This window comes from Salmo salar, chromosome 10 (genome assembly GCF_965601325.2).
Source record: "Salmo salar chromosome 10, fSalSal1, whole genome shotgun sequence".
NCBI classification, from domain to species: Eukaryota; Metazoa; Chordata; class Actinopteri; order Salmoniformes; family Salmonidae; genus Salmo; species Salmo salar.
This window is the reverse complement of record NC_138300.1, coordinates 105,394,096-105,417,763: the sequence shown is the minus strand read 5'-3', so window position 1 is coordinate 105,417,763 and position 23,668 is coordinate 105,394,096. Positions and strand designations below refer to the sequence as shown.

General features: G+C 43.1%; 1 protein-coding gene across 3 annotated transcripts in view; it reads left to right on the top strand.

The window, feature by feature from the left end:
* Nucleotides 1–23,668, top strand: part of LOC106561393 (thromboxane-A synthase) — a 131,779-nt gene that overhangs the window by 85,814 nt on the left and 22,297 nt on the right. For all 3 annotated transcript variants that reach the window (XM_014125329.3, XM_014125330.3, XM_082957318.1), the window contains 4 exons: nt 4,788–4,876; nt 5,147–5,295; nt 5,444–5,571; nt 5,816–6,166. In XM_014125329.3, the coding sequence (XP_013980804.2) occupies nt 4,788–4,876; nt 5,147–5,295; nt 5,444–5,571; nt 5,816–6,166 (717 nt within the window). The remainder of the gene's footprint in view (nt 1–4,787; nt 4,877–5,146; nt 5,296–5,443; nt 5,572–5,815; nt 6,167–23,668) is intronic.

Below are 23,668 nucleotides of genomic sequence, written 5' to 3'. Positions count from 1 at the left end.
TGTCATGCTCTGATCCCATATATCCACATAGTTTTGTGAACAGGCGTGTGCGATGTAGTTTACAATTGAAGTTACCTGCTGCATGTCTCAGAGTTCTGCATTAAGCTCTTTTGCCGTCAGTTGTTCCCGGTGTCTCCATTATAGCTCAGTGGGTTTATCATACAGTGCGTCCATATGGCAGAGGGAGACACATAACTACTGTGCAGAGGCCTGCCCGCCGTCCCGCCTAGATGGAGCGCCATCTGTGCAAAAGCCCACCATTCGATCCCATGGAATCAGTTATTCGTCAATATAGCCACGCAGCACACTGAACATTTCATGTTCGGGAATCATGAGACATTCCTCATGAATAGCATCCTCTGACATGTAGCGAACTGTTGGGCATCTCGGCCCTCACAGCTAAGGTCCATTTGAAGATCATAAGGTGGGGAGTTGTTTGACTCATTCAGTCAGAGTTACCTCTTGATTGCTAGCAATAGCATCAATTCTTAGTTTCACAGTGATATCTGACAAGGTATTAATGTGAGTTTCTGTGCCTCTGCCTCCCCACACATTGTTTTCACCATATCAAATGCGGCCAGTAACAAGTCTCTGCAATAGTGTGTGGTTTCATAGCGTAGCGGGCTTAGCCATTCACCGTGGGAATGATTCAAGTGCAATGGTCAAGTGCGGCCTTTTGCAACGATCTAATGGCAACCTCTGGTTGAATTTTAGACTTGAATCATTTTCGTTTAGATTTTTAAGGTTAACCATTACAATGATTTTGAGAAACAAAGATGATATTATATATAGTACCAGTCAAAAGTTTGGACACGCCTACTCATTCCTGGGTTTTATTTATTTTTTACTATTTTCTACATTGTAGAATAATATTGAAGACATCAAAACTATGAAATAACACATATGGAATCATGTAGTAACCAAAAAAGTGTTAAACAAATAAAAATATATTTTAGATTTTAGATTCTTCAAAGTAGCCACCCTTTGCCTTGATGACAGCTTTACACACTCTTGGCATTCTCTCAACCAGATTCATGAGGTAGTCACCTGAAATGCACTTCAATTAACAGGTGTGCCTTGTTAAAAGTTAATTTGTAGAATTTCTTTCCTTCTTAATGTGTTTGAGCCAATCAGTTGTGTTGTGACAAGGTAGGGTTGGTATACAGAAGATAGCCCTATCGCAAAAACCATCAAGCCATATGATGAAACTGGCTCTCATGAGGACCGACACAGGAAAGGAAGACCCAGAGTTACCTCTGCTGCAGAGGATAAGTTCATTAGAGATACCAGCCTCAGAAATTTCAGGCCAAATAAATGCTTCACCGAGTTAAAGTAACAGACACATCTCAACATCAACTTTTCAGAGGAGACTGCGTGAATGACAGGCTGACTACACCGCTCGCGTCACGTGCGTGAGCGTTGCAAAATAAATTTCGAAATCTATTTTATTCAATTATTGCACCCAAACTGCTCGTGTGCGCCAACGAGCGTCAGCGTTGCCAAGGGCTAAAATAGAAGTCAGTTCTATTTGTGACGCAGATCGCACTGCAAGTCCTGCCTCTCCCATCTCCTCATTGGTTTATAGAAGCAGGTACCCACGTGCCATCTCCTCATTGGTTATACCCACATGGGTGACTGAAAGACGACCGAGGTCAGTGGCGGTAATGCACCTAATTTATGAAAGTTGCAATCATAGTACACTGCTCAAAAAAATAAAGGGAACACTTAAACAACACAATGTAACTCCAAGTCAATCACACTTCTGTGAAATCAAACTGTCCACTTAGGAAGCAACACTGATTGACAATAAATTTCACATGCTGTTGTGCAAATGGAATAGACAACAGGTGGAAATTATAGGCAATTAGCAAGACACCCCCAATAAAGGAGTGGTTCTGCAGGTGGGGACCTCAGACCACTTTTCAGTTCCTATGCTTCCTGGCTGATGTTTTGGTCACTTTTGAATGCTGGCGGTGCTTTCACTCTAGTGGTAGCATGAGACGGAGTCTACAACCCACACAAGTGGCTCAGGTAGTGCAGCTCATCCAGGATGGCACATCAATGCGAGCTGTGGCAAGAAGGTTTGCTGTGTCTGTCAGCGTAGTGTCCAGAGCATGGAGGCGCTACCAGGAGACAGGCCAGTACATCAGGAGACGTGGAGGAGGCCGTAGGAGGGCAACAACCCAGCAGCAGGACCGCTACCTCCGCCTTTGTGCAAGGAGGAGCAGGAGAAGCACTGCCAGAGCCCTGCAAAATGACCTCCAGCAGGCCACAAATGTGCATGTGTCTGCTCAAACGGTCAGAAACAGACTCCATGAGGGTGGTATGAGGGCCCGACGTCCACAGGTGGGGGTTGTGTTTACAGCCCCAACACCGTGCAGGACGTTTGGCATTTGCCAGAGAACACCAAGATTCGCCACTGGCGCCCTGTGCTCTTCACAGACGAAAGCAGGTTCACACTGAGCAGGTGATAGACGTGACAGAGTCTGGAGACGCCATGGAGAACGTTCTGCTGCCTGCAACATCCTCCAGCATGACCGGTTTGGCGGTGGGTCAGTCATGGTGTGGGGTGGCATTTCTTTGGGGGGCCGCACAGCCCTCCATGTGCTCGCCAGAGGTAGCCTGACTGCCATTAGGTATCGAGATGAGATCCTCAGACCCCTTGTGAGACCATATGCTGGTGCGGTTGGCCCTGGGTTCCTCCTAATGCAAGACAATGCTAGACCTCATGTGGCTGGAGTGTGTCAGCAGTTCCTGCAAGAGGAAGGCATTGATGCTATGGACTGGCCCGCCCGTTCCCCAGACCTGAATCCAATTGAGCACATCTGGGACATCATGTCTCGCTCCATCTACCAACATCACGTTGCACCACAGATTGTCCAGGAGTTGGCGGATACTTTAGTCCAGGTCTGGGAGGAGATCCCTCAGGAGACCATCCGCCACCTCATCAGGAACATGCCCAGGCATTGTAGGGAGGTCATACAGGCACGTGGAGGCCACACACACTACTGAGCCTCATTTTGACTCGTTTTAAGGACATTACATCAAAGTTGGATCAGCCTGTAGTGTGGTTTTCCACTTTAATTTTGAGTGTGACTCCAAATCCAGACCTCCATGGGTTGATAAATTGGATTTCCATTGATTATTTTTGTGTGATTTTGTTGTCAGCACATTCAACTATGTAAAGAAAAAAGGTTTTAATAAGATTATTTATTTCATTCAGATCTAGGATGTGTTGTTTAAGTGTTCCCTTTATTTTTCTGAGCAGTATATAAAGTCAAGAGAAGAAAAAGCCTGGAAGGAAGAGAGATGAATAGAAATGATTCGGTTGACTGTTTTATGTGTGGATTAATTGGCGGAGTAGAGGACCTTGTGCATTTCTGGTAAAATAACAACTCAATGTTTATATTCCAGGACAAATTAGCTAGCAATACATGTTTAATGCTTTTCGACCTGTCCCCACATTAATATAATTGGTTCAGAGTTTGTTTTGATATTTCAACCTGCGTGCCGTGATCGCGTTTGGTGTGGGGGGACAAAATACATTTATGCACGATGGCGCACGATGGCGCACGCACGCAGCCAGTTTGGGTTCCGTGTCAGGCCTTCATGGTCGTTTTGCTGCAAAGAAACCACTACTAAAGGACACCAATAAAAAGAAGAGACTTGCTTGGGCCAAGAAACACGAGCAATGGATATTAGACCGGTGGAAATCTGTCCTTTGGTCTGATGAGTCCAAATTTTAGATTTTTGGTTCCAACCGCTGTGTTTTTGTGAGACGCAGAGTAGGTGAACAGATGATCTCCGCATGTGTGGTTCCCACCGTGAAGCATGGAGGTGTGATGGTGTGGGGGTGCTTTGCTGGTGACACTGTCTGTGATTTATTTAGAATTCAAGGCACACTTAACACTTTTGGGCTTCCGAGTGGCGCAGCGGCCTAAGGCAGTGCATCTCAGTGCTTGAGGCGTCACTACAGACACCCTGATTCGATTCCAGGCTGTATCACAATCGCCATGATTGGGAGTCCCATAGGGTGGTGCACAATTGGCACCGCGTCGTCCGGGTTTGGCCGGTGTAGGCCGTCATTGTAAATAATAATTTGTTCTTAACTGACTTGCCTAGTTAAGTAAAGGTTAAATTAAAAAAAGAAAAATAATAATAATAAATAACCAGCATGGCTGGTTTGCGCTTAGTGGGACTATAATTTGTTTTTCAACGGGACAATGACCCAAAACACACCTCCAGGCTGTGTAAGGGCTATTTGACCAAGAAGGAGAGTGATGGAGTGCTGCATCTGATAACCTGGCCTCCACAATCAACCGGACCTCAACCCAATTGAGAAGGTTTGGGATGAGTTGGACTGCAGAGTGAAGGAAAAGCAGCCAACAAGTGCCCATCATATGTGGGAACTTCTTCAAGACTGTTGGAAAAGCATTCCAGGTGAAGCTGGTTGAGAGAATGCCAAGAGTGTGCAAAGCTGTCATCAAGAAAAAGGGTGGGTACTTTGAAGAATTTCAAATATAAAATATATTTTGATGTGTTTAACACTTTTGTGGTTACTACATGATTCCATAAGTGCTATTTCATAGTTTTGATGTCTTCACTATTATTCTATAATGTAGAAAATAGTCAAAATAAATAAAAACCCTTGAATGAGTAGGTGTGTCCAAACATTTGACTGGTACTGTATATATTATTTATTTGACCAGGTTTTTGGAAATTCTCCCGCGACCCCATTTTCATATCAGAATCTAGATGAGTGTTTCTCTGTCTCTATCCCCATGCAGATGGGTCCTCTGATCAACACGGCTACTGACACCCTGCTCACCAACCTCAATTGTCATGCTGAGTCTGGAGAGAGCTTTGACATTCACAGGTACTGCAACTACAGTATATCTCCCTCTCAGGAGGGTCATTATACTGTAACTGAAGGAAATCTCAGTCATTCGGCTATACAACTGTTATACTGTAATTTTCCTAACAAAAAGATGACAAATTCAAATGTCTACAGACAGCCTCAGATCTGCTATTCTAGTGGTAAATTCCAAGGTGGATGCTGTATTATCATTGTATAAAAGCGCTCTATGTATGGTATTCAGTACATACACACCATATTGTGTTGACTGGGTTGGTTCTCTCTCCTCAGGTGTTTTGGCTGTTTCACCATGGACGTGATAGCCAGCGTTGCATTTGGTACTCAGGTGGACTCCCAGAAGGACCCAGATGACCCGTTCGTCCACCACGCCCAGAAGTTCTTCTCTTTCTCCTTCTTCACACCCATCATGTTCGTCTTCAGTGAGTACTGTGGAGCCATGCCCTGAGGCCAACTAACTCATCAGCACTTTAAAGTCTTCCTAATTTGTCGAATTGTCCAATTGAAATACTGCTGCATTCCATAGTTGATGCCATAAATGGAGTGACAAAGACTATATTTTGTCTTCAGTTGCTTTTCCATTCCTGATTCCTCTGGCCCGGGTCCTCCCCAACAAGAGGAGGGATGAGATGAACAACTTCTTCATCAACTGCATTCAGAAGATCATCAGACAGAGAGATGAGCAGCCAGTTGAAGAGGTATTACTATGGCAGTCTAACTATCCTTTGTAAAGATGGGAAAAGATATGAAATATTAAAGGACTTGTAATGTCTCCTGTCCTCCTCTTCTCTGATCTTGATCTCCCTGTGTGTGTGTGTGTGTGTGTGTGTGTGTGTGTGTGTGTGTGTGTGTGTGTGTGTGTGTGTGTGTGTGTGTGTGTGTGTGTGTGTGTGTGTGTGTGTGTGTGTGTGTGTGTGTGTGTGTGTGTTTCTCTGTATGTAGCGGCGGCGAGACTTCCTACAGCTGATGCTGGACACGCGGAGCAGCAAGGAATGTGTGTTGCTGGAGCACTTTGATGTGGTCAACCATGCAGATGAGCTGGCCCCCACACACACTCACATAAACCAGCAAGAAAATGTTGACGTCAGCCATGAGTCACCCAACAGGCGCTCGGTCCAGACCCAGAAGAGGATGATGTCGGATGATGAGATAGTGGGCCAGGCGTTTGTGTTCTTCTTGGCGGGGTATGAGACCAGTAGCAATACCCTAGCCTTCACCTGCTACCTCCTGGCTCTTCACCCAGAGTGTCAGAGCAAACTGCAGGCTGAGGTAGATGACTTCTTCACCAGATATGTGAGTATGGGCCTCTGGCTTTCCTGTATGCACCTTATGTTCACAATCACCTATAATTGCCCTCATTGTTTGTGACAGTATGTTTGCCATGATGGTCTATTGATACTAATAGGATCCAAACCACATAATGTAAATGGCCGCACTGTCCGCTCCACCTGATGGTGAGACTGTACAGAGTTGAGGTCAATTCCATTCCAATTCAGTCAATTCAGGAAGTAAAATGAAATTCCAATTCCATTTTTCTGAATGTCACTTTACTTCCTGAATTGACAATTGAAATGGAATTGACCCCAATCTGGTATTGTGGGCTTCAGCAGCACCACATAACATACCATCATTTTGCAGGGGTGTATGACCAAGAGACCCAGTCCTATATCAACTCCACCTTAGCTGTAATAAGTCCATCTCTGCAGCAGTACCAGTCTACCACTCTGCAGGCCAGCAGAGGTGATGAGTGTGAAAGACAGACAGTGATGGGCCCTGGCTGGAACAAAAATAAATGAGAGAGACTTGGGGGGATGGGCAGAGAGGGAGGGGTGGGTTGACATTTTTAAGAATGAGGATTTTCAATCTGTTTCTCTGGGGTCACAGCGACCTGCAGTTTGATGTGCGCTGCCACTATATTGCGAAATAAAGAACCCAGACAGCACGCAAGCTTTCACTGCATTCAATAAGGATGAAAACTGCTCTTTGTCTGGCATCCAGATGAAGATTTGCAGCGCGCACACACACACACACACACACACACACACACACACACACACACACACACACACACACACCCTCTGTTGTCACAGCCACGATCAACTCTGCAGCATAACACTGGTCTAATAGTGGAGAGAAACAGTTTGACAGGGGAGTGGAGGATCTAACAAGGCCATGGGTATGTCCAAAATGGCACCCTATTCCCTAGGGTCCATAGGTCTGTGGTCAGTGCACAATATATGGAATAGGGTAGTGCACAATATATGGAATAGGGTGCCATTTCAACACAGTAATGGCCTTGTTAGATCCTCCACTCTCCCGTCTCTCTTCCTGCATCCTAATACCCTGACCAAGGCCAGTGCAGTGGAGAACAGAGAAGAGTGGAGCAGACAGCAGACCAGAAGACAGGATCAAACGCACAGACTGGAGTCTGGAGTCTGGAGTCTGGAGTCAAACACTATTTCATTCTTTCATGTCCTCTTCCCTCGTTCTACGTCGTGCCGATACGCCGCTCTCTGCTCTCCAATTCTCAATCCTTCAACTCACAGGGGAGGAAGTGTCTACAAAGAGAGCTCTTAGTGTAAACTAACTAACTCTGCCTGTTTGCCTTCTGGTGTTTTATTTCCTGATCAAAATGCATCAGCGCTCACTTCCTCACTGTTTTATGTCCTTTTTTATCTTGGTGTTATTTATTTTCTCATTGCACATTTTCTGCAGTGGACTTTTAGCCTTTTGTACTCTGACTTGCCTCTCTGAAATAGAGCACTGAATTGTAGCCTTCAAAGCACCGCAACAAGATCTAGTATTTACTGTTACATAGCCTACTGTAATGAAGGAGCTGAGATGAAGAGTACTGTCTGCTGATGGGACTGGATATCATTTGTCTTAAGGGTAGTTTTACTGAAAGGCTGCACCACTGATAATTACAGTCTATTAACAACACTGTTGTCAACAACTCTACTGTTTTTTGAAGCCTTTTGAAAGTCCTCTGCTACTATAAGATTGATTGCTCTGGAGTCTGGACTCACCTACCTCAAAATGTTACACTCCTGAACCTTTTTAAGGTGTCTTGATCAGAAGCAGGTTTTCACAACATCGTACGAGAAATGTTACAATAACGTACAGCCGAAGAACTCATGTTATGGCAGGGTTAATACACATCTCTATGGAGGGCTAGTGAGCTGTATGTAGCTAGTTGGTGAGGGAAATTGGGGTTTTCAACAATCGGGGTGAAAAATGTTAGTTTGACTTTGGGAACTTGATCAGATACACAGCAGTACCTGTGGACATAAACTCTTTTATAGGCTAGCTTGATCTACATTTGACCAGACATCTGGCAGGTGACTGCAGTGTGAAGGTCAGTTTCTCTCTCTCACTTCTCCTACCGTGCTCATCACAGCTAACTCAACCCACGGCCTTTCAGTACAGTGAAAGAGACTGACTGCGTGGTGTTTTTACCTGCTACCACAAGGTTGATCCGCTCCTGAAAGTATTTTGAATGATTGTGTCAGGTACATACAGTTGAAGTGGGAAATTTACATACACTTAGGCTGGAGTCATTAAAACTCGTTTTTCAACCACTCCACAAATGTCTTGTTAACAAATTATAGTTTTGGCAAGTCGGTTAGGACATCTACTTTGTGCATGACACAAGTAATTTTTACAACAATTGTTTACAGACAGATTAGTTCACATATAATTCACTGTATCACAATTCCAGTGGGTCAGAAGTTTACATACACTAAGTTGACTGTGCCTGTAAACAGCTTGGAAAATTCCAGAAAATGATGTCATGGCTTTAGAAGCTTCTGATAGGCTAATTGACACCATTTGAGTCAATTGGAGGTGTACCTGTGGATGTATTTCAAGGCCTACCTAAAAACTCAGTGCCTCTTTGCTTGACATCGTCATAAAATCAAAAGAAATCAGCCAAGACCTCAGAAAAAAATTGTAGACCTCCACAAGTCTGGTTCATCCTTGGGAGCAATTTCCAACCACCCGAAGGTACCACGTGCATCTGTACAAACAATAGTACGTAAGTATAAACACCATGGGACCACGCAGCCGTCATACCGCTCAGGAAGGAGACACGTTCTGTCTCCTAGAGATGAAGGTAGTTTGGTGCAAAAAGTGCAAATCAATCCCAGAACAACAGCAAAGGACCTTGTTAAGATGCTGGAGGAAACAGATACAAAAGTATCTATATCCACAGTAAAACGAGTCCTATATCGACATAACCTGAAGGCCGCTCAGCAAGGAAGAAGCCACTGCTCCAAAACTACCATAAAAAAGCCAGACTGCTGTTTGCAACTGCACATGGGGACAAAGATCGTACTTTTGGAGAAATGTCCTCTGGTATGATGAAACAAAAATAGAACTGTTTGGCCATAATGACCATCGTTATGTTTGGAGGAGAAAAGGGGGAGGCTTGCAAGCCGAAGAACACCATCCCAACCGTGAAACACGGGGGTGGCAGCATCATGTTGTGGGGGTGCTTTACTGCAGGAGGGATTGGTGCACTTCACAAAATAGATGGCTTCATGAGGACGGAAAATGATGTGGATATATTGAAGCAACATCTCAAGATATCAGTCAGGAAGTTAAAGATTGGTCGCAAATGGGTCTTCCAAATGGACAATGACCCCAAGCATACTTCCAAAGTTGTGGCAAAATGGCTGAAGGACAACAAAGTCAAGGTATTGGAGTGGCCATCACAAAGTCCTAACCTCAATCCTATGGAAAATGTGTGGGCAGAACTGAAAAAGCGTGTGCGAGCAAGAAGGCCTACAAACTTGACTCAGTTACATCAGCTCTGTCAGGAGGAATGGGCCACAATTCACCCAACTTATTGTGGGAAGCTTGTGGAAGGCTACCCAAAACATTTGACCCATGTTAAACAATTTAAAGGCAATGCTACCAAATACTAATTGAGTGTATGTAAACCTCTGACCCACTGGGAATGTGATGAAAGAAATAAAAGCTGAAATAAATAATTCTCTCTACTATTATTCTGACATTTCACATTCTTAAAATAAAGTGGTGATCCTAACTCGCCTAAAACAGGGAATTTTTACTTGAATTAAATGTCAGGAATTGTGAAAAACTGAGTTTAAATGTATCTGGCTAAGGTGTATGTAAACTTTCGTCTTCAACTGTATACTGTTACAGTAGATGGTATTGAAAACAGAACCGCACACATTGAAAGATCCACACACTCTTTAATTCTTTCAAATAATCTGCAGCTTATCCTGGTCATTACAAAATATTTGACATGTTCCATCGATTATAGTTGTTTTTTGGTAATTCATTCTAATTGTCATTTTCATTCACAAGCATGATCTGTGGATTAAGATGTTAGCCATAATTTATCTCACGTGTGTTCTGGTTGTTTCTGTAGGAGCTGGCAGAAGGCGGGCTACGCTAGCCGAGCCTCCAGCAGAGACACGCTGGTGACTCAATCATCTCATCTCGCTCTCTTCCTGAGAAGAGCCATGTTGTTTCTTCTGACTCTGCCACTCAGGCTAGAGCCAAACTTGCAAATGTGTCACTAACTGCACGTATTTCTCTCTCTCTAAGTGTCACTGCGCTCAGGGGCTCCCTTCATTCATTTGCCCTTCTTACAGTGAGGGAAAAAAGTATTTGATCCCCTGCTGATTTTGTACGTTTGCCCACTGACAAAGAAATGATCAGTTTATAATTTTAATGGTAGGTGTATTTGAACAGTGAGAGACAGAATAACAACAAAAAAATCCAGAAAAACGCATGTCAAAAATGTTATAAAATGATTTGCATTTTAATGAGGGAAATAAGTATTTGACCCCTCTGCAAAACATGACTTAGTACTTGGTGGCAAAACCCTTGTTGGCAATCACAGAGGTCAGATGTTTCTTGTAGTTGGCCACCAGGTTTGCACACATCTCAGGAGGGATTTTGTGCCACTCCTCTTTGCAGATCTTCTCCAAGTCATTAAGGATTCGAGGCTGACGTTTGGCAACTCGAACCTTCAGCTCCCTCCACAGATTTTCTATGGGATTAAGGTCTGGAGACTGGCTAGGCCACTCCAGGACCTTAATGTGCTTCTTCTTGAGCCACTCCTTTGATGCCTTGGCCGTGTGTTTTGGGTCATTGTCATGCTGGAATACCCATCCACGACCCATTTTCAATGCCCTGGCTGAGGGAAGGAGGTTCTCACCCACGATTTGATGGTACATGGCCCCGTCCATCGTCCCTTTGATGCGGTGAAGTTGTCCTGTCCCCTTAGCAGAAAAACACCCCCAAAGCATAATGTTTCCACTTCCATGTTTGACGGTGGGGATGGTTTTCTTGGGGTCATAGGCAGCATTCCTCCTCCTCCAAACACGGTGAGTTGAGTTGATGCCAAAGAGCTCCATTTTGGTCTCATCTGACCACAACACTTTCACCCAGTTGTCCTCTGAATCATTCAGATGTTCATTGGCAAACTTCAGACGGGCATGTATATGTGCTTTCTTGAGCAGGGGGACCTTGCGGGCGCTGCAGGATTTCAGTCCTTCACGGCGTAGTGTGTTACCAATTGTTTTCTTGGTGACTATGGTCCCAGCTGCCTTGAGATCATTGACAAGATCCTCCCGTGTAGTTCTGGGCTGATTCCTCACTGTTCTCATGATCATTGCAACTCCACGAGGTGAGATCTTGCATGGAGCCCCAGGCCGAGGGAGATTGACAGTTGTTTTGTGTTTCTTCCATTTGCGAATAATCGCACCAACTGTTGTCACCTTCTCACCAAGCTGCTTGGCGATGGTCTTGTAGCCCATTCCAGCCTTGTGTAGGTCTACAATCTTGTCCCTGACATCCTTGGAGAGCTCTTTGGTCTTGGCCATGGTGGAGAGTTTGGAATCTGATTGATTGCTTCTGTGGACAGGTGTCTTTTATACAGGTAACAAGCTGAGATTAGGAGCACTCCCTTTAAGAGTGTGCTCCTAATCTCAGCTCGTTACCTGTATAAAAGACACCTGGGAGTCAGAAATCTTTCTGATTCAGAGGGAGTCAAATACTTATTTCCCTCATTAAAATGCAAATCAATTTATAACATTTTTGACATGCATTTTTCTGGATTTTTTTGTTGTTATTCTGTCTCTCACTGTTCAAATAAACCTACCATTAAAATTATAGACTGATCATTTCTTTGTCACTGGGCAAACGTACAAAATCAGCAGGCGATCAAATACTTTTTTCCCTCACTGTATCTCCCTAAATAACAGAATGAGTTGAAGCAAAGCAAGGCCCCTAATGACATGCAGAAGGTGTTAAGACTCAAGATGGAAAAGGAGGAGAGACCAACGCATCTTAAATGACATGTTTCAGCCTGGGCTGCCCATGCTTTGCTGCTCTGCTCCCCTCCCCACCGCACCGGGAGGGAGAGAGGGAAGAGAGAGAATGAAAGAGAGAAAATGAAAGAATAGAGAGTGAGAGAGAGAGAGGAAGAAAGGAAGTGAGAGTGTAAAGATAGAGGAAGAGATTGGGGGTACAGGGTTCAGTGTTACTATAGGTACAATAGGGAGCTTGTCATCTATAGTTTAAAGGAAAATTCCACCCAAAATCTTTTGGTATTTTTTTAATTAGTCCATTGTTGACATAGTCCAAAAATGTTTTGCACGTCAGCAATCAAGATATACAACGGAAAATACATAAATATTTTGTATTTTGAATATTAAATATCTTGAAAACATGATTGCTGAGTTGCAAAACATTTTGGGTATACTATATATCAACAATGGACTAATGACACAAATTCCAAAATGTTGTTTTTGGGTGCAGTTTCCCTTTTAAGTTACAGATAAAAGGTGATGAGTTATTCAGGGCTCCTCTTCTTTTTGTGCCCTGTGACTATTTTTGGTTGGTGCTGGCCTCTATGGGTGTTGCAGAGGTAAGGCCTGTTTGCTATGAAGCACTAAGAGCTGCTGTAATCCTATAGCACAATGCCAGGCCTGGCAGGAAGAGGTGTCTTTGAGATTCTTCTGAGCCTCTGCCCAAAGCACAGGTCAAAGGTCAAAACATCACTCATGCTGTCTGAACTAATTTCGCACAAACTCTATTGTGTACAGATGCAGGATTTTAAGGGGTGCGGTACATTTGGGCAAATCAAGTCTAACATTTTAAAGTGGAAATTGCACTGAACAAAAATATAAACGCAACATGTAAAGTGTTGGTCCCAAGTTTCATGAGCTGAAATAAAAAATCCCAGAAATGTTTAAATGTGCAGTTTTGTCACACAACACAATGCCACAGATGTCTCAAGTTTTGAGAGATTGTGCAATTGGCATGCATGGTCGTGGTCGCAAATGTAAGTGTAAGGAATTGAAACTAAGTAGCCTATCAATGGTTCAAAATTTTGCTTCGAATCCACCAAAGCTGTTGCCAGAGAATTGAATGTTCATTTCTCTACCATAAGCCGCTTCCAACGTAATTTTAGAGAATTTGTCAGTACGTCCAAATGGCCTCACAACCGCAGACCAGGTGTAACCACGCCAGCCTAAGACATCCACATCTGTCTTTTTCACCTGCGGCATTGTCTGAAGGGGATGAATTTATTTCAATTGACTGATTTCCTTATATAAACTGTAACTCAGTAAAATTGTTTATATTTTTGTTCAGTAAACAACTTTTAGAAGCCTTTTTAAACCTTGAGTAAACTAAAAGTTTGCATTTCCTGCAGTGCAGGTCATTTCCTGCAACAACAGGGTGATCAAATTAAGATCTTACATCTGTATATCTCAGACATAGGCTACATTCACTGTCAGTCTACACTTGTTGTTTACAAAGTATGTGACAAATATATACTTTTTGAATCAGTAATAACTTGTTATTCTTCATAACAAGCAGGGAGAGAGACCATGAGAAAGAGACAAAGAGCGAGAAATAGTGAGAGAGCGAGAATGAGAGAGAGAGAGAGAGAGAGAGAGAGAGAGAGAGAGAGAGAGAGGAGAGAGAGAGAGAGAGAGAGATGCCAATGCTCCTGCACACACAGCATACAGAGCTAATCTGCCAGGCCCAGTGTGTGCTAGTCAGAGCAGAAGCCGTAGCCATAGCGGTCTGCCGCAGCAGCAGCTTACCTTTCCTGTCTAAATTATTCATCTACATCCTGCCTGGGAGAAGGGGCCTCAGATAGACCTTTCTCTGAGAGGGGATGTTCTCTCATTGCCTCTCCTATTCTCTTTCTATTCCTTTGGACAGGATGAAATGAGGGCCAGGCTGTGTGTAGAGCTGTAGAGCAGAATGCTCCTTCCCTCTCTCCATCCCAACTTAACATTCCTCCCTCCTTCCCTTCCTCCCATGGGTCATTGTTCAGATCTTAAAAAGCTGCTGCCCTCTTGATTATGTGGGGAGAGGGAGAGAGTGAGAAGGGATGAAGGGAAGGAAAAGGACAGAGAGCGGGCTTTGAGTAGGGAAGTAGGGAAGGGAAGCACAGAGCCTCTCACTCCCCATCACCAAGACCTTGCACTGGGTGAGAGAAAGACAGAGAGCGAGACAGAGAGAGGGGTGGTCAAGAAGGGTTTATATTTAGAGCAAGAAAATAGATAAAGGGAAGGTGGGGGTGGAGAAAGAAAGAGATGGAGAGGGAGGGAGGGAGAATCATTGTGAAACAAGGCACAGGGTAAAATGAAACTGATAGAAATCTGGACCTTCAGATTTCTGTACCAGCTTGTGTTGAATGCTTGTTGCACACAGTGCTGATTGAAGGAGGGCTTTTTGTGTGAAGATTCAGGTTATAATCTCACATGTGAGTGGCCAGTATAGACAGAGAGGATTGAAGTGTGTGTGTGTGTGTGTGTGTGTGTGTGTGTGTGTGTGTGTGTGTGTTCTTTTGCATTGTGCGCCAACCAAATCTTGCTTAGAGCACCCAAAACGCTAGAGGCAGCCCTGTGTGTGTGTGCATGCATGTTCTACAGGGGCCAATCATGGGTCTCAGCACTGACGTCAGGCCCCTTCCCAGTCATATATCCGTCCAGCCCACATCCTTAGGGTTATCTCTATTGAACATCACAAAATGTCGCCTAAAGTCATCAGGGCGTTGTGTCATGGTCCTATGGAGGTTTTGTCTTGTTCCCGGTTTGTCCCGGGGATGTTTTTAGGACTTTCTTGTGATGTTGTTTCATGGTCCCCTGAACGTTCTTGGGTCGTTGTGTCATGGTCCCCTGGAGTTTTTTGTCTAGTTTCTGGTTTGTCCCGGGGACGTCACATGAAGGTCGCAAAGAAACATTCTTCCCATAAAAAACACATTTTACCCATACAGTAATTATTATTTAACATGTCCTGGGATTTAAACTCACAACTTATTGGTTCACAGCATTACGATCTTACTGCTACGCCACCATGTCTGAATCAATGACTGGTTTCACCTGAAGGCTATTCCTACACTTTACACTTCAAAGTGAATCTCAGCTCTGTTAAAAATACAAGGGGGCCTCCCGAGTGGCGCAGCAGTCTAAGGCACTGCATCGCACTGTTGCAGCATCACTAACGCCTGAGGTTTAATCCCAGGCCCTGTCACAACCGGCTGTGACCGGGAGTCCCATATGGCAGTGCACAATTGGCCCAGCGTTGTCCAGGTTAGGGGAGGGTTTGGCCAGGGGGGGGCTTTACTTGGCTCATTATGCTCTAGCGACTCCTTGTGGCAGGCCCGGTGCCTGCAGGCTGACCTAGGTCATCAGTTGATCAGTGTTCCCTCCAACACATTGGTGCTTCTGGGTTAAGCGAGCGGGTGTTAAGAAGCGTGGCTTGGCGGGTCATGCTTCAGAAAACACATGACTTGACCTTCGCCTCTCCCGAGCCTAATGGGGAGTTGCAGAAATGAGACAAGATCATAATCACAAAATTGCGGAGAAAAAGGGGGTAAAGAAATACAATGAAGAAAAACGATTTTATTTATCATAGTGATTTAGGAGTGACATTAAACAATTTAACATTTAGCAGATGCTCTTATCCAAAGCCTTACAGTAGTGAGTTCATAGATTTTAATACTTTTTTCATGCTGGTCCCCCGTGGGAATTGAACCCACAACCCTGGCTCTGCAAGCGTCATGCTCTACCAACTGAGGTACATGGGACTAAAACAGTATAATATGCCCCACAAACAGTAAACAACTATACTGAAAACCCAAACTCAAATTGCTGAAATAAGTAAATTAAATCAATGAGAGAATAGTCAGATTAAATGATAATTAAAAAGGGGTTCTATACAGTATATAGTTAGTATAGTCAGTCCTATAGTGTTATTACTGTATACATTGGCAGCTGAAAGCTGACTTGCAGTATTACAGTTTGGTACATACAATAAACAAAAACAATAACATTAAGAAATCAGGAAGTAAGGGAGTTGTTGTTCTGGAAGACAAAATGTTTTCAATAATTCCACCGTGGCTGCTCTCTCTCTCTCTAACTGATGTGTGCTGAATGTAAACAGCTGTCACGAGGCTGCCATCGTTAAATACCACTCTTTCCCAATTGCCCTGTGGAATAGTGAAATACAGAAAGGAGCACGCTCTCTATAGCTGTGGCGGTGGGGTACTCTCTCTCCCTCTATCTTTCTCTCAGTCTCTCTCTCCTCTCTGTTTGTCCTCACAAAATACTGTGTTCAGCTAGCGTAATGAGGGAGAGATCACTCTTATGCCATTCTGTGAGCAGTAGATCATATGGAGGTTTAGTCTGCCTTTCCTGTGGTGCCTCTCCTGGCAATGATAGCCTTACAATTACTTCTTCTTCCAAAAAGTAATTTATAATATACTATAGAATATATATTTCATTTTACATTTTTTATGGAACGTAGAAGTGAGCACACTCGGAGGTCTTTCATAGTATGGAATAGAGTAAATCAAAATCAAATCACATTTTATTGGTCACATACACATATTTAGCAGATGTTATTGCGGGTGTAGCGAAGTGCTGGTGTTCCGAGCACCAACAGTAATATCTAACACTGTGTGTATTGCTGTACTGGACACCTCCGCAATCCAAGCTCTCCTTTGTAAAAGCCTGTTACTGAATCATTACTTCTCTGAGTGTGATGTGGCCTGTAACCTGCCATTACAACCTCTATATCATGACTCTATCTTCCTCCATGTAGAGAATAAAATATCCAGGTGCTGTTCTGATGAAACCAGTCATTACACTGGGCTGCTTTGTGTTTAATAACCATCAGAGGCAGAGAGAAAGGTTGAGTGGTGCTGGGTGATGAGTGAAATACACCCATTAGAGAAGCTGGGAGTTCACAGCCTTATATAGAGATGGTCAGAAAAGAGTGTTGGCAGAGAAATATAATTACTAGAACAGGCTTTCCCATTCAAGTCTATGTTCTGTGATGGGTGGACTGGCGGCCATATTGAGTGTACCCATGAGTATTCTAGTGGAATTACCGTGGTCTGAGTGGCTTTTCCATTCTAGTAATTGTATTTTTATGGTATAACCATAGCTTTGGGTTGAGGTGGAGGGGTTAGTATTCCAGCTAGATTCAAGGGATGGTTCTGGGAATGGGTTGGGAGAGAGCTGACCCTCCCCCCTCGGATGCTGCTATTAATATTAAGATAGAATGTTCCTTATGCGGTTACAAACTTACTAAGTATTATAGACAGCCCCAAGCACTTTCTAGAGATTGTTTCATGGAGCGATAGTTCGAATAACATAAGTGGCTCATCTGAATCCCTCCATTGGTTACATCAAAAGGGCTTATTCTTCACTTGTTTCCCTATGGAATTTGGGAATAACAAAACTCATTCTGAGTGCTTAATAATTAGTATTTTGTTTCGGTATCCTACTTTATATTTGACTCTTTAACATGTGGCTAGGCTGTGTTGTGTATGATGAAGTTAACACAGATCTTTTTTTCACAAACAAATATGGGAGAAACGTGCTTGCTTATATAGGTAATCTCGTCCTGTGTACTTCTACACGTTAAGCTATGGATTAGGCCTAGATCATTTGAGTATCATCTAATACCAGGTGTTACAGCGAGTGCTTATATCAGGCAGCCTGACGTGAACTATCTCCACCACCAAATCTCATTACTGAAACAGCTCGTCTGCCTGGGGGTGTTTTTTTTATTACCATTCATCAAATCAAATATGAGTCGCTTCCAATTAAAATGGTAACCACTAAATTAAAGACCTGGTTGATACTCTAAAACATACCAATGATAAGATTCTGTGTGTGTGTGTGTGTGTGTGTGTGTGTGTGTGTGTGTGTGTGCACGTAATTACACTCTTCCATCATGCCATGCATTTGTAACTACTGTATGTACATGGGAGGTGTACTGACTGGTTTACCTACATGTGTGTTGATTGGTGCTAGAGGAGTCCCTGCTGAGTTGGCAGGGAGACCCTGTGTCTTCTCATGATTGGTGACATACAACAGGAGTGTTCTCCTTGAGGCTGATTGCTCTTGTGATGATTAAACATCTACAGTCTCAGCTGGCTCACAGCTGACGTGTTCCTTTTGATATGGGAACAACTTCTGAAAACAACATTACATGACTGAATGACTAACCATGACTGAATGACTAAGGTATCATGTCCAAATGTAACTAATTTACAGCAACGTCAATGGAGGCTTGAATAGGTTTAGTTCCTTGCCAGTTGCAGCTATCATTTGAGCCTGCATCAGCTATTGATCTCATCATTAGTTTGTTGACAAAGACATACTGCTTTGAAGCATATCGGAAATAAGAAAAACAGCTCTTTATTCAAGCTTAAGTGTATGGTAATTCATTCTACCTGTGATTCCTGGTCTCCCTCCTGCCTCATCCCTGGATGATTAATATGGGAATGAGGCTAGACTCTGACATATGAGGCACATCAGCTGCTAGCTTTAATAAAGTTATTGAAATGGTAATTCTCAGCTACTGGATGATGACCTATGTACAGCCAAAGATCCCTGTCTTTATATATGAATAGTAAATGATTTATGTCCTAGCACAGCTCATGACTGTGAGGGATATATAGTGATGTCCATGACACCTTGAGTTTTGGTTGTGAAGGTGATTTCTGTATGTGTGCGCTGTGTTTAAGAGAGGGATAAAGTGTGTGTGCACGATGGAGAGAAAGCAGATGTGCAGCTTTATGGATCTAATTGTATTATTATCTGGGACCTTCGGGTCCCTCCTCTCTCTCTCCCTCTCGATCCCACCCCAGTGAAGAAGCCACAGCAGCTCCTCTGATATGCTAATGTATTTTTCCTCAGGTTCTCTGTCAAAGAGCTCTCTGTGTTCTGGCTTCTGTAGTACTGAAATATATTTAATCATATATTACTAAATGGACTGTTATGGTTGTGTCTGTACCCTGAGCTTAACCAGAGATATGGATATAATGATGCGATACTTACAGTGCCTTCAGAAAGTATTCATACCCCTTTACTTATTCCACATATTGTGTTACAGCCTGAATTCAAAATGGATGAAATAAATAAAACATCTCATCCATCTACACACAATACCCCATAATGTTTTTAGAATTTTTTGCAAATGTATTGAAAATGAAATAGAGAAATATCTAATTTACATAAGTTCACACACCCCTGAGTCAATACATATTAGAATCACCTTTGGCAGCGTTTACAGTTGTGAGTCTTTCTGGGTAAGTCTCTAGGAGCTTTGCACACCTGGATTGAATAACCTGCCCAGGGACTGCAGTAGAAAATTAGTTGGCTGGCTAAAACCAGCACTTTTACAGAAACGTTGATTAATGTGCACTGTTCATGTAACAATAAAAATAAACTCAAACAATATTTGCCCATTATTCTATCTCTGTTAAATTGCTTGTTGATCATTGCTAGAAAAACATTTTCAAGTCTTGCCATAGATTTTCATGCAGATTTACAGTACCAGTCAAAAGTTTGGACACATCTACTCATTCAAGGGTTTTTCTTTATTTTTACTATTGTAGAATAATAGTGAAGACATCTAAACTTTGAAATAACACATGGAATCATGTAGTAAAAATTGCTAAACAAATCCAAATATATTTTATATTTAGATTCTTCAAAGTAGCCACCCTTTGCCTTAATTGCAGCTTTGCACACTCTTGGCATTCTCTAAACCAGCTTCAACTGGAATGCTTTTCCAAAAGTCTTGAAGGAGTTCCCACATATACTGAGCACTTATTGGTTGCTTTTCCTTCATCTCGGGGGTCCACCTCATCCCAAACCATCTCATTTGGGTTGAGGTCAGGTGATTGTGGAGACAGGTCATCTGATGCAGCACTCCATCACTCTCCTTCTTGGTCAAATAGCCCTTACACAGCCTGGAGGTGTGTTGGGTCATTGTCCTGTTGAAAAACAAATGATAGTCCCACTAAGCGCAAACCAGATGGGATGGCGTATCGCTGTTGAAGGCTGTGGTAGCCATGCTGGTTAAGTGTGCCTTGAATTCTAAATAAATCACTGACAGTGTCACCAGAAAAGCACCCCCACACCATCACACCTCTTCCTCCATGCTTCACGGTGGGAACCACACATGTGGAGATCATCCGTTCACCTACAATGCGTCTCACAAAGACACTGTGGTTAGAACCAAAAATCAAAAATTTGGACTAATCAGACCAAAGGACAGATTTACACCGGTCTAATGTCCATTGCTCGTGTTTGTTGGCCCAAGCAAGTCTCTTCTTCTTATTGGTGTCCTTTAGTAGTGGTTTCTTTGCAGCAATTCGACCACCTTCAGTCCTCGGTTGTCTCCCCAAAGTCTGTCCCCAAACAATTTGATTTGCTGGTTTTAAGCATAAACTTTCGAATAGCTCTTCGTTGATTGTTGCGGGGTGTTATCGTTCTCCATCAGCACCGGCCTGTACCCTACCTGCACTAAGCACTCTCCTGGCCCCTTACACTAAGTCTGAATTTGTCCTGCTAGGTGACCTAAACTGCTAGGTGACCTAGACCTAAAGCAATGGGACTCCCCAAATCTTTCTCAGATTATTACCAATCCCACAAGGTATGACTCCAAACACCCAGAAAAGGCTACTCTCCTCGATGTTATCCTCCCAAATAATCCTGATCGGTACCAGTCTGGTGTTTTCTGTAATGACCTGTAATGCCACTGTTTTACAGCCTGTATTCGTACTGGCTGCTCCGTGAAACGTCCTATCCTGATATGTCATAGATGCTTGCTAAAAAACTTTAATGAGCAAGCCTTCCTTCAGGACCTGGCCTCTGTAAATTGGTATAGAATCAGCTTGATACCCTCTGTTGAAGAAGCTTGGACCTTCATTTTTGATATCTTCAGTGATATTCTTAACAAACACACCCCCATAAAGAAAATGAGAATTAAAAATAGGTTCAACCCCTGGTTCGACCGTGATCTTGCAGAGTTACTCCACCTCAAGAATTGCATTAGGCGAAAGGCTCGGCACATGCATACTCAGCCTGACTGGCTCTCGTTCAAGCAAATGAGAAATAAGTGCACTTAGGCTATCCGTAAGGCCAAAGTTAGTTACTTTAAGGAGCAGTTCTCTCTCTGTGGGTCTAACCCCAAGAAGTTTTGGAAAACAGTTAAAGACCAGGAGAATAAACCCTCCTCCTCACAGCTTCCCATGTCCTTTAAAGTTGATGATGTGGTTGTTACTGACAAGAAGCATATGGCTGAGCTCTTTAATCACCACTTCATTAAGTCAGGATTCCTATTTGACTCAGGCATGCCTCCTTGCTCATCCAACATTTCTTAATCTCCCACCACTTCTAATGCGACTAGCCCCGATGCTCCTCCCACTTTTCCCCTATCCCGCTACAAAGTTTCTCCCTGCAGGCGGTCACTGAGTCCAAGGTGCTAAAGGAGCTCCTTAAACTTGACCCCAAAAACCCTTTCTTCTTTAACTTCTTGCGGATCATTGGGACGCTAGCGTCCCATCTGCTAACATCCGGTGAAATTGCAGAGCGCGAAATTCAAATTAAATTACTATAAATATTTAACTTTCATGAAATCACAAGTGCAATACATCAAAATAAAGCTTAACTTGTTGTTAATCCAGCCGCCGTGTCAGATTTCAAAAAGGCTTTACGGCGAAAGCAAACCATGCGATTATCTGAGGACAGCGCCTAGCACACAAATGCATAACAAATCATTTTCAACCAGGGAATTGTGACACGAAAGTCAGAAATAGCGATATAATATATGCCTTACCTTTGAAGATCTTCTTCTGTTGGCACTCCAAAAGGTCCCAGTTACATTACAAATGGTCCTTTTGTTCAATAAAGTCCTTTATATCCATAAAAACTCAGTTTAGCTGGTGCGCTTCAATCAAAAATCCACTCGGTTTCCCTCCTTCAAAATGAATCCCAAACGTTACCAATAAACTTATCCAAACAAGTCAATCAACGTTTATAATCAAACCTTAGGTACCCTAATACGCAAATAAACAATACAATTTCAGACAGAGAATCGTTATTGTCTTTACCAGAGATAAACAAAAAGAACGTGCTCTCTCGGCCATGCGTTTGGAAACACTACAGCCAAAATGGGTGCCACTAAGAAAAACTACAACTTCTCCCTCATTTTTCCAAAAACCAGCCTGAAACTCTTTCTAAAGATTGTTGACAGCTAGTGGAAGCCCTAGGAACTGCAATCGGGGACGATTTTGCCCTATTATAAAAGTGCCAGCCATTGAAATCAGTGGTTTGCTAAAAATAAATGGTTGTTGATGGTTTGTCCTCGGGGTTTCGCCTACCATTTCAGTTGTTATACTCACAGACATTATTTTAACAGTTTTAGAAACTTTAGAGTGTTTTCTATCCAAATCTATAATCTATCTATGCATATCCTAGCTTCTGGGCCTGAGTAGCAGGCAGTTTACTTTGGGCACGCTATTCATCCGGACGTCAAAATACCGCCCCCTATCCCAAAGAGGTTAAGGTTGCTGCCCCTATAATCATCAAGCCTATCTCTGACCTTTTTAACCTGTCTCTCCTCTCTGAGAGGTTCTCATTGCTTGGAAGGCAGCCACAGTTAGTCATGTATTTAAAGGGGAGATCAAGCTGATCCTAACTGTTATAGGCCAATTTCTATTTTGCCCTGTTTATCAAGTGTTGGAAAAACTTGTCAATAATCAACTGACTGGCTTTCTTAATGTCTATGTTATTCTCTCTGGTATGCAGTCTGGTTTCCGCTCAGGTTATGGATGTATCACTGCAACCTTAAAGGTCCTCAATGATGTCACCATTGCCCTTGATTCTAAGCAATGTTGTGCTGCTACTGTTATTGACTTGGCCAAAGCTTTTGATACGGTAGACCATTCCACTCTTGTGGGCTGACTAAGCAGTATTGGTGTCTCTGAGGGGTCTTTGGGCTGGTTTGCTAACTACCTCAAAAAGTGCAGTGTATAAAGTCAGAGCATCTGTTGTCTCAGCCACTGCCTGTCACCAAGGGTGTACCCCAAGGCTCGATCCTAGGCCCCATGCTCTTCTCAATTTACATCAGCAACATAGCTCAGGCAGTACAAAACTCTCTCATCCATTTATATGCAGATGATACAGTCTTATACTCAACTGGCCCCTCCCCGGATTTTGTGTATAACACTCTACAACAAAGCTTTCTTAGTCCAACAAGCTTTCTCTGCCCTTAACCTCTATGGGCTAGGTGGGACGCTAGCGTGCCACCCGTGGTGCACTCCATCAACAGCAGGTGCATTTCAAGAGCGGCAAATTTGAATCCAAATAAATGTCAAAATTCAAATTTTTCAAACATACAACTATTTTACACCCTTTGAAAGATAAACATCTCCTTAATCTAACCACGTTTTACGATTTCAAAAAGGTTTTACGGCGAAAGCATAAATTTAGAGTT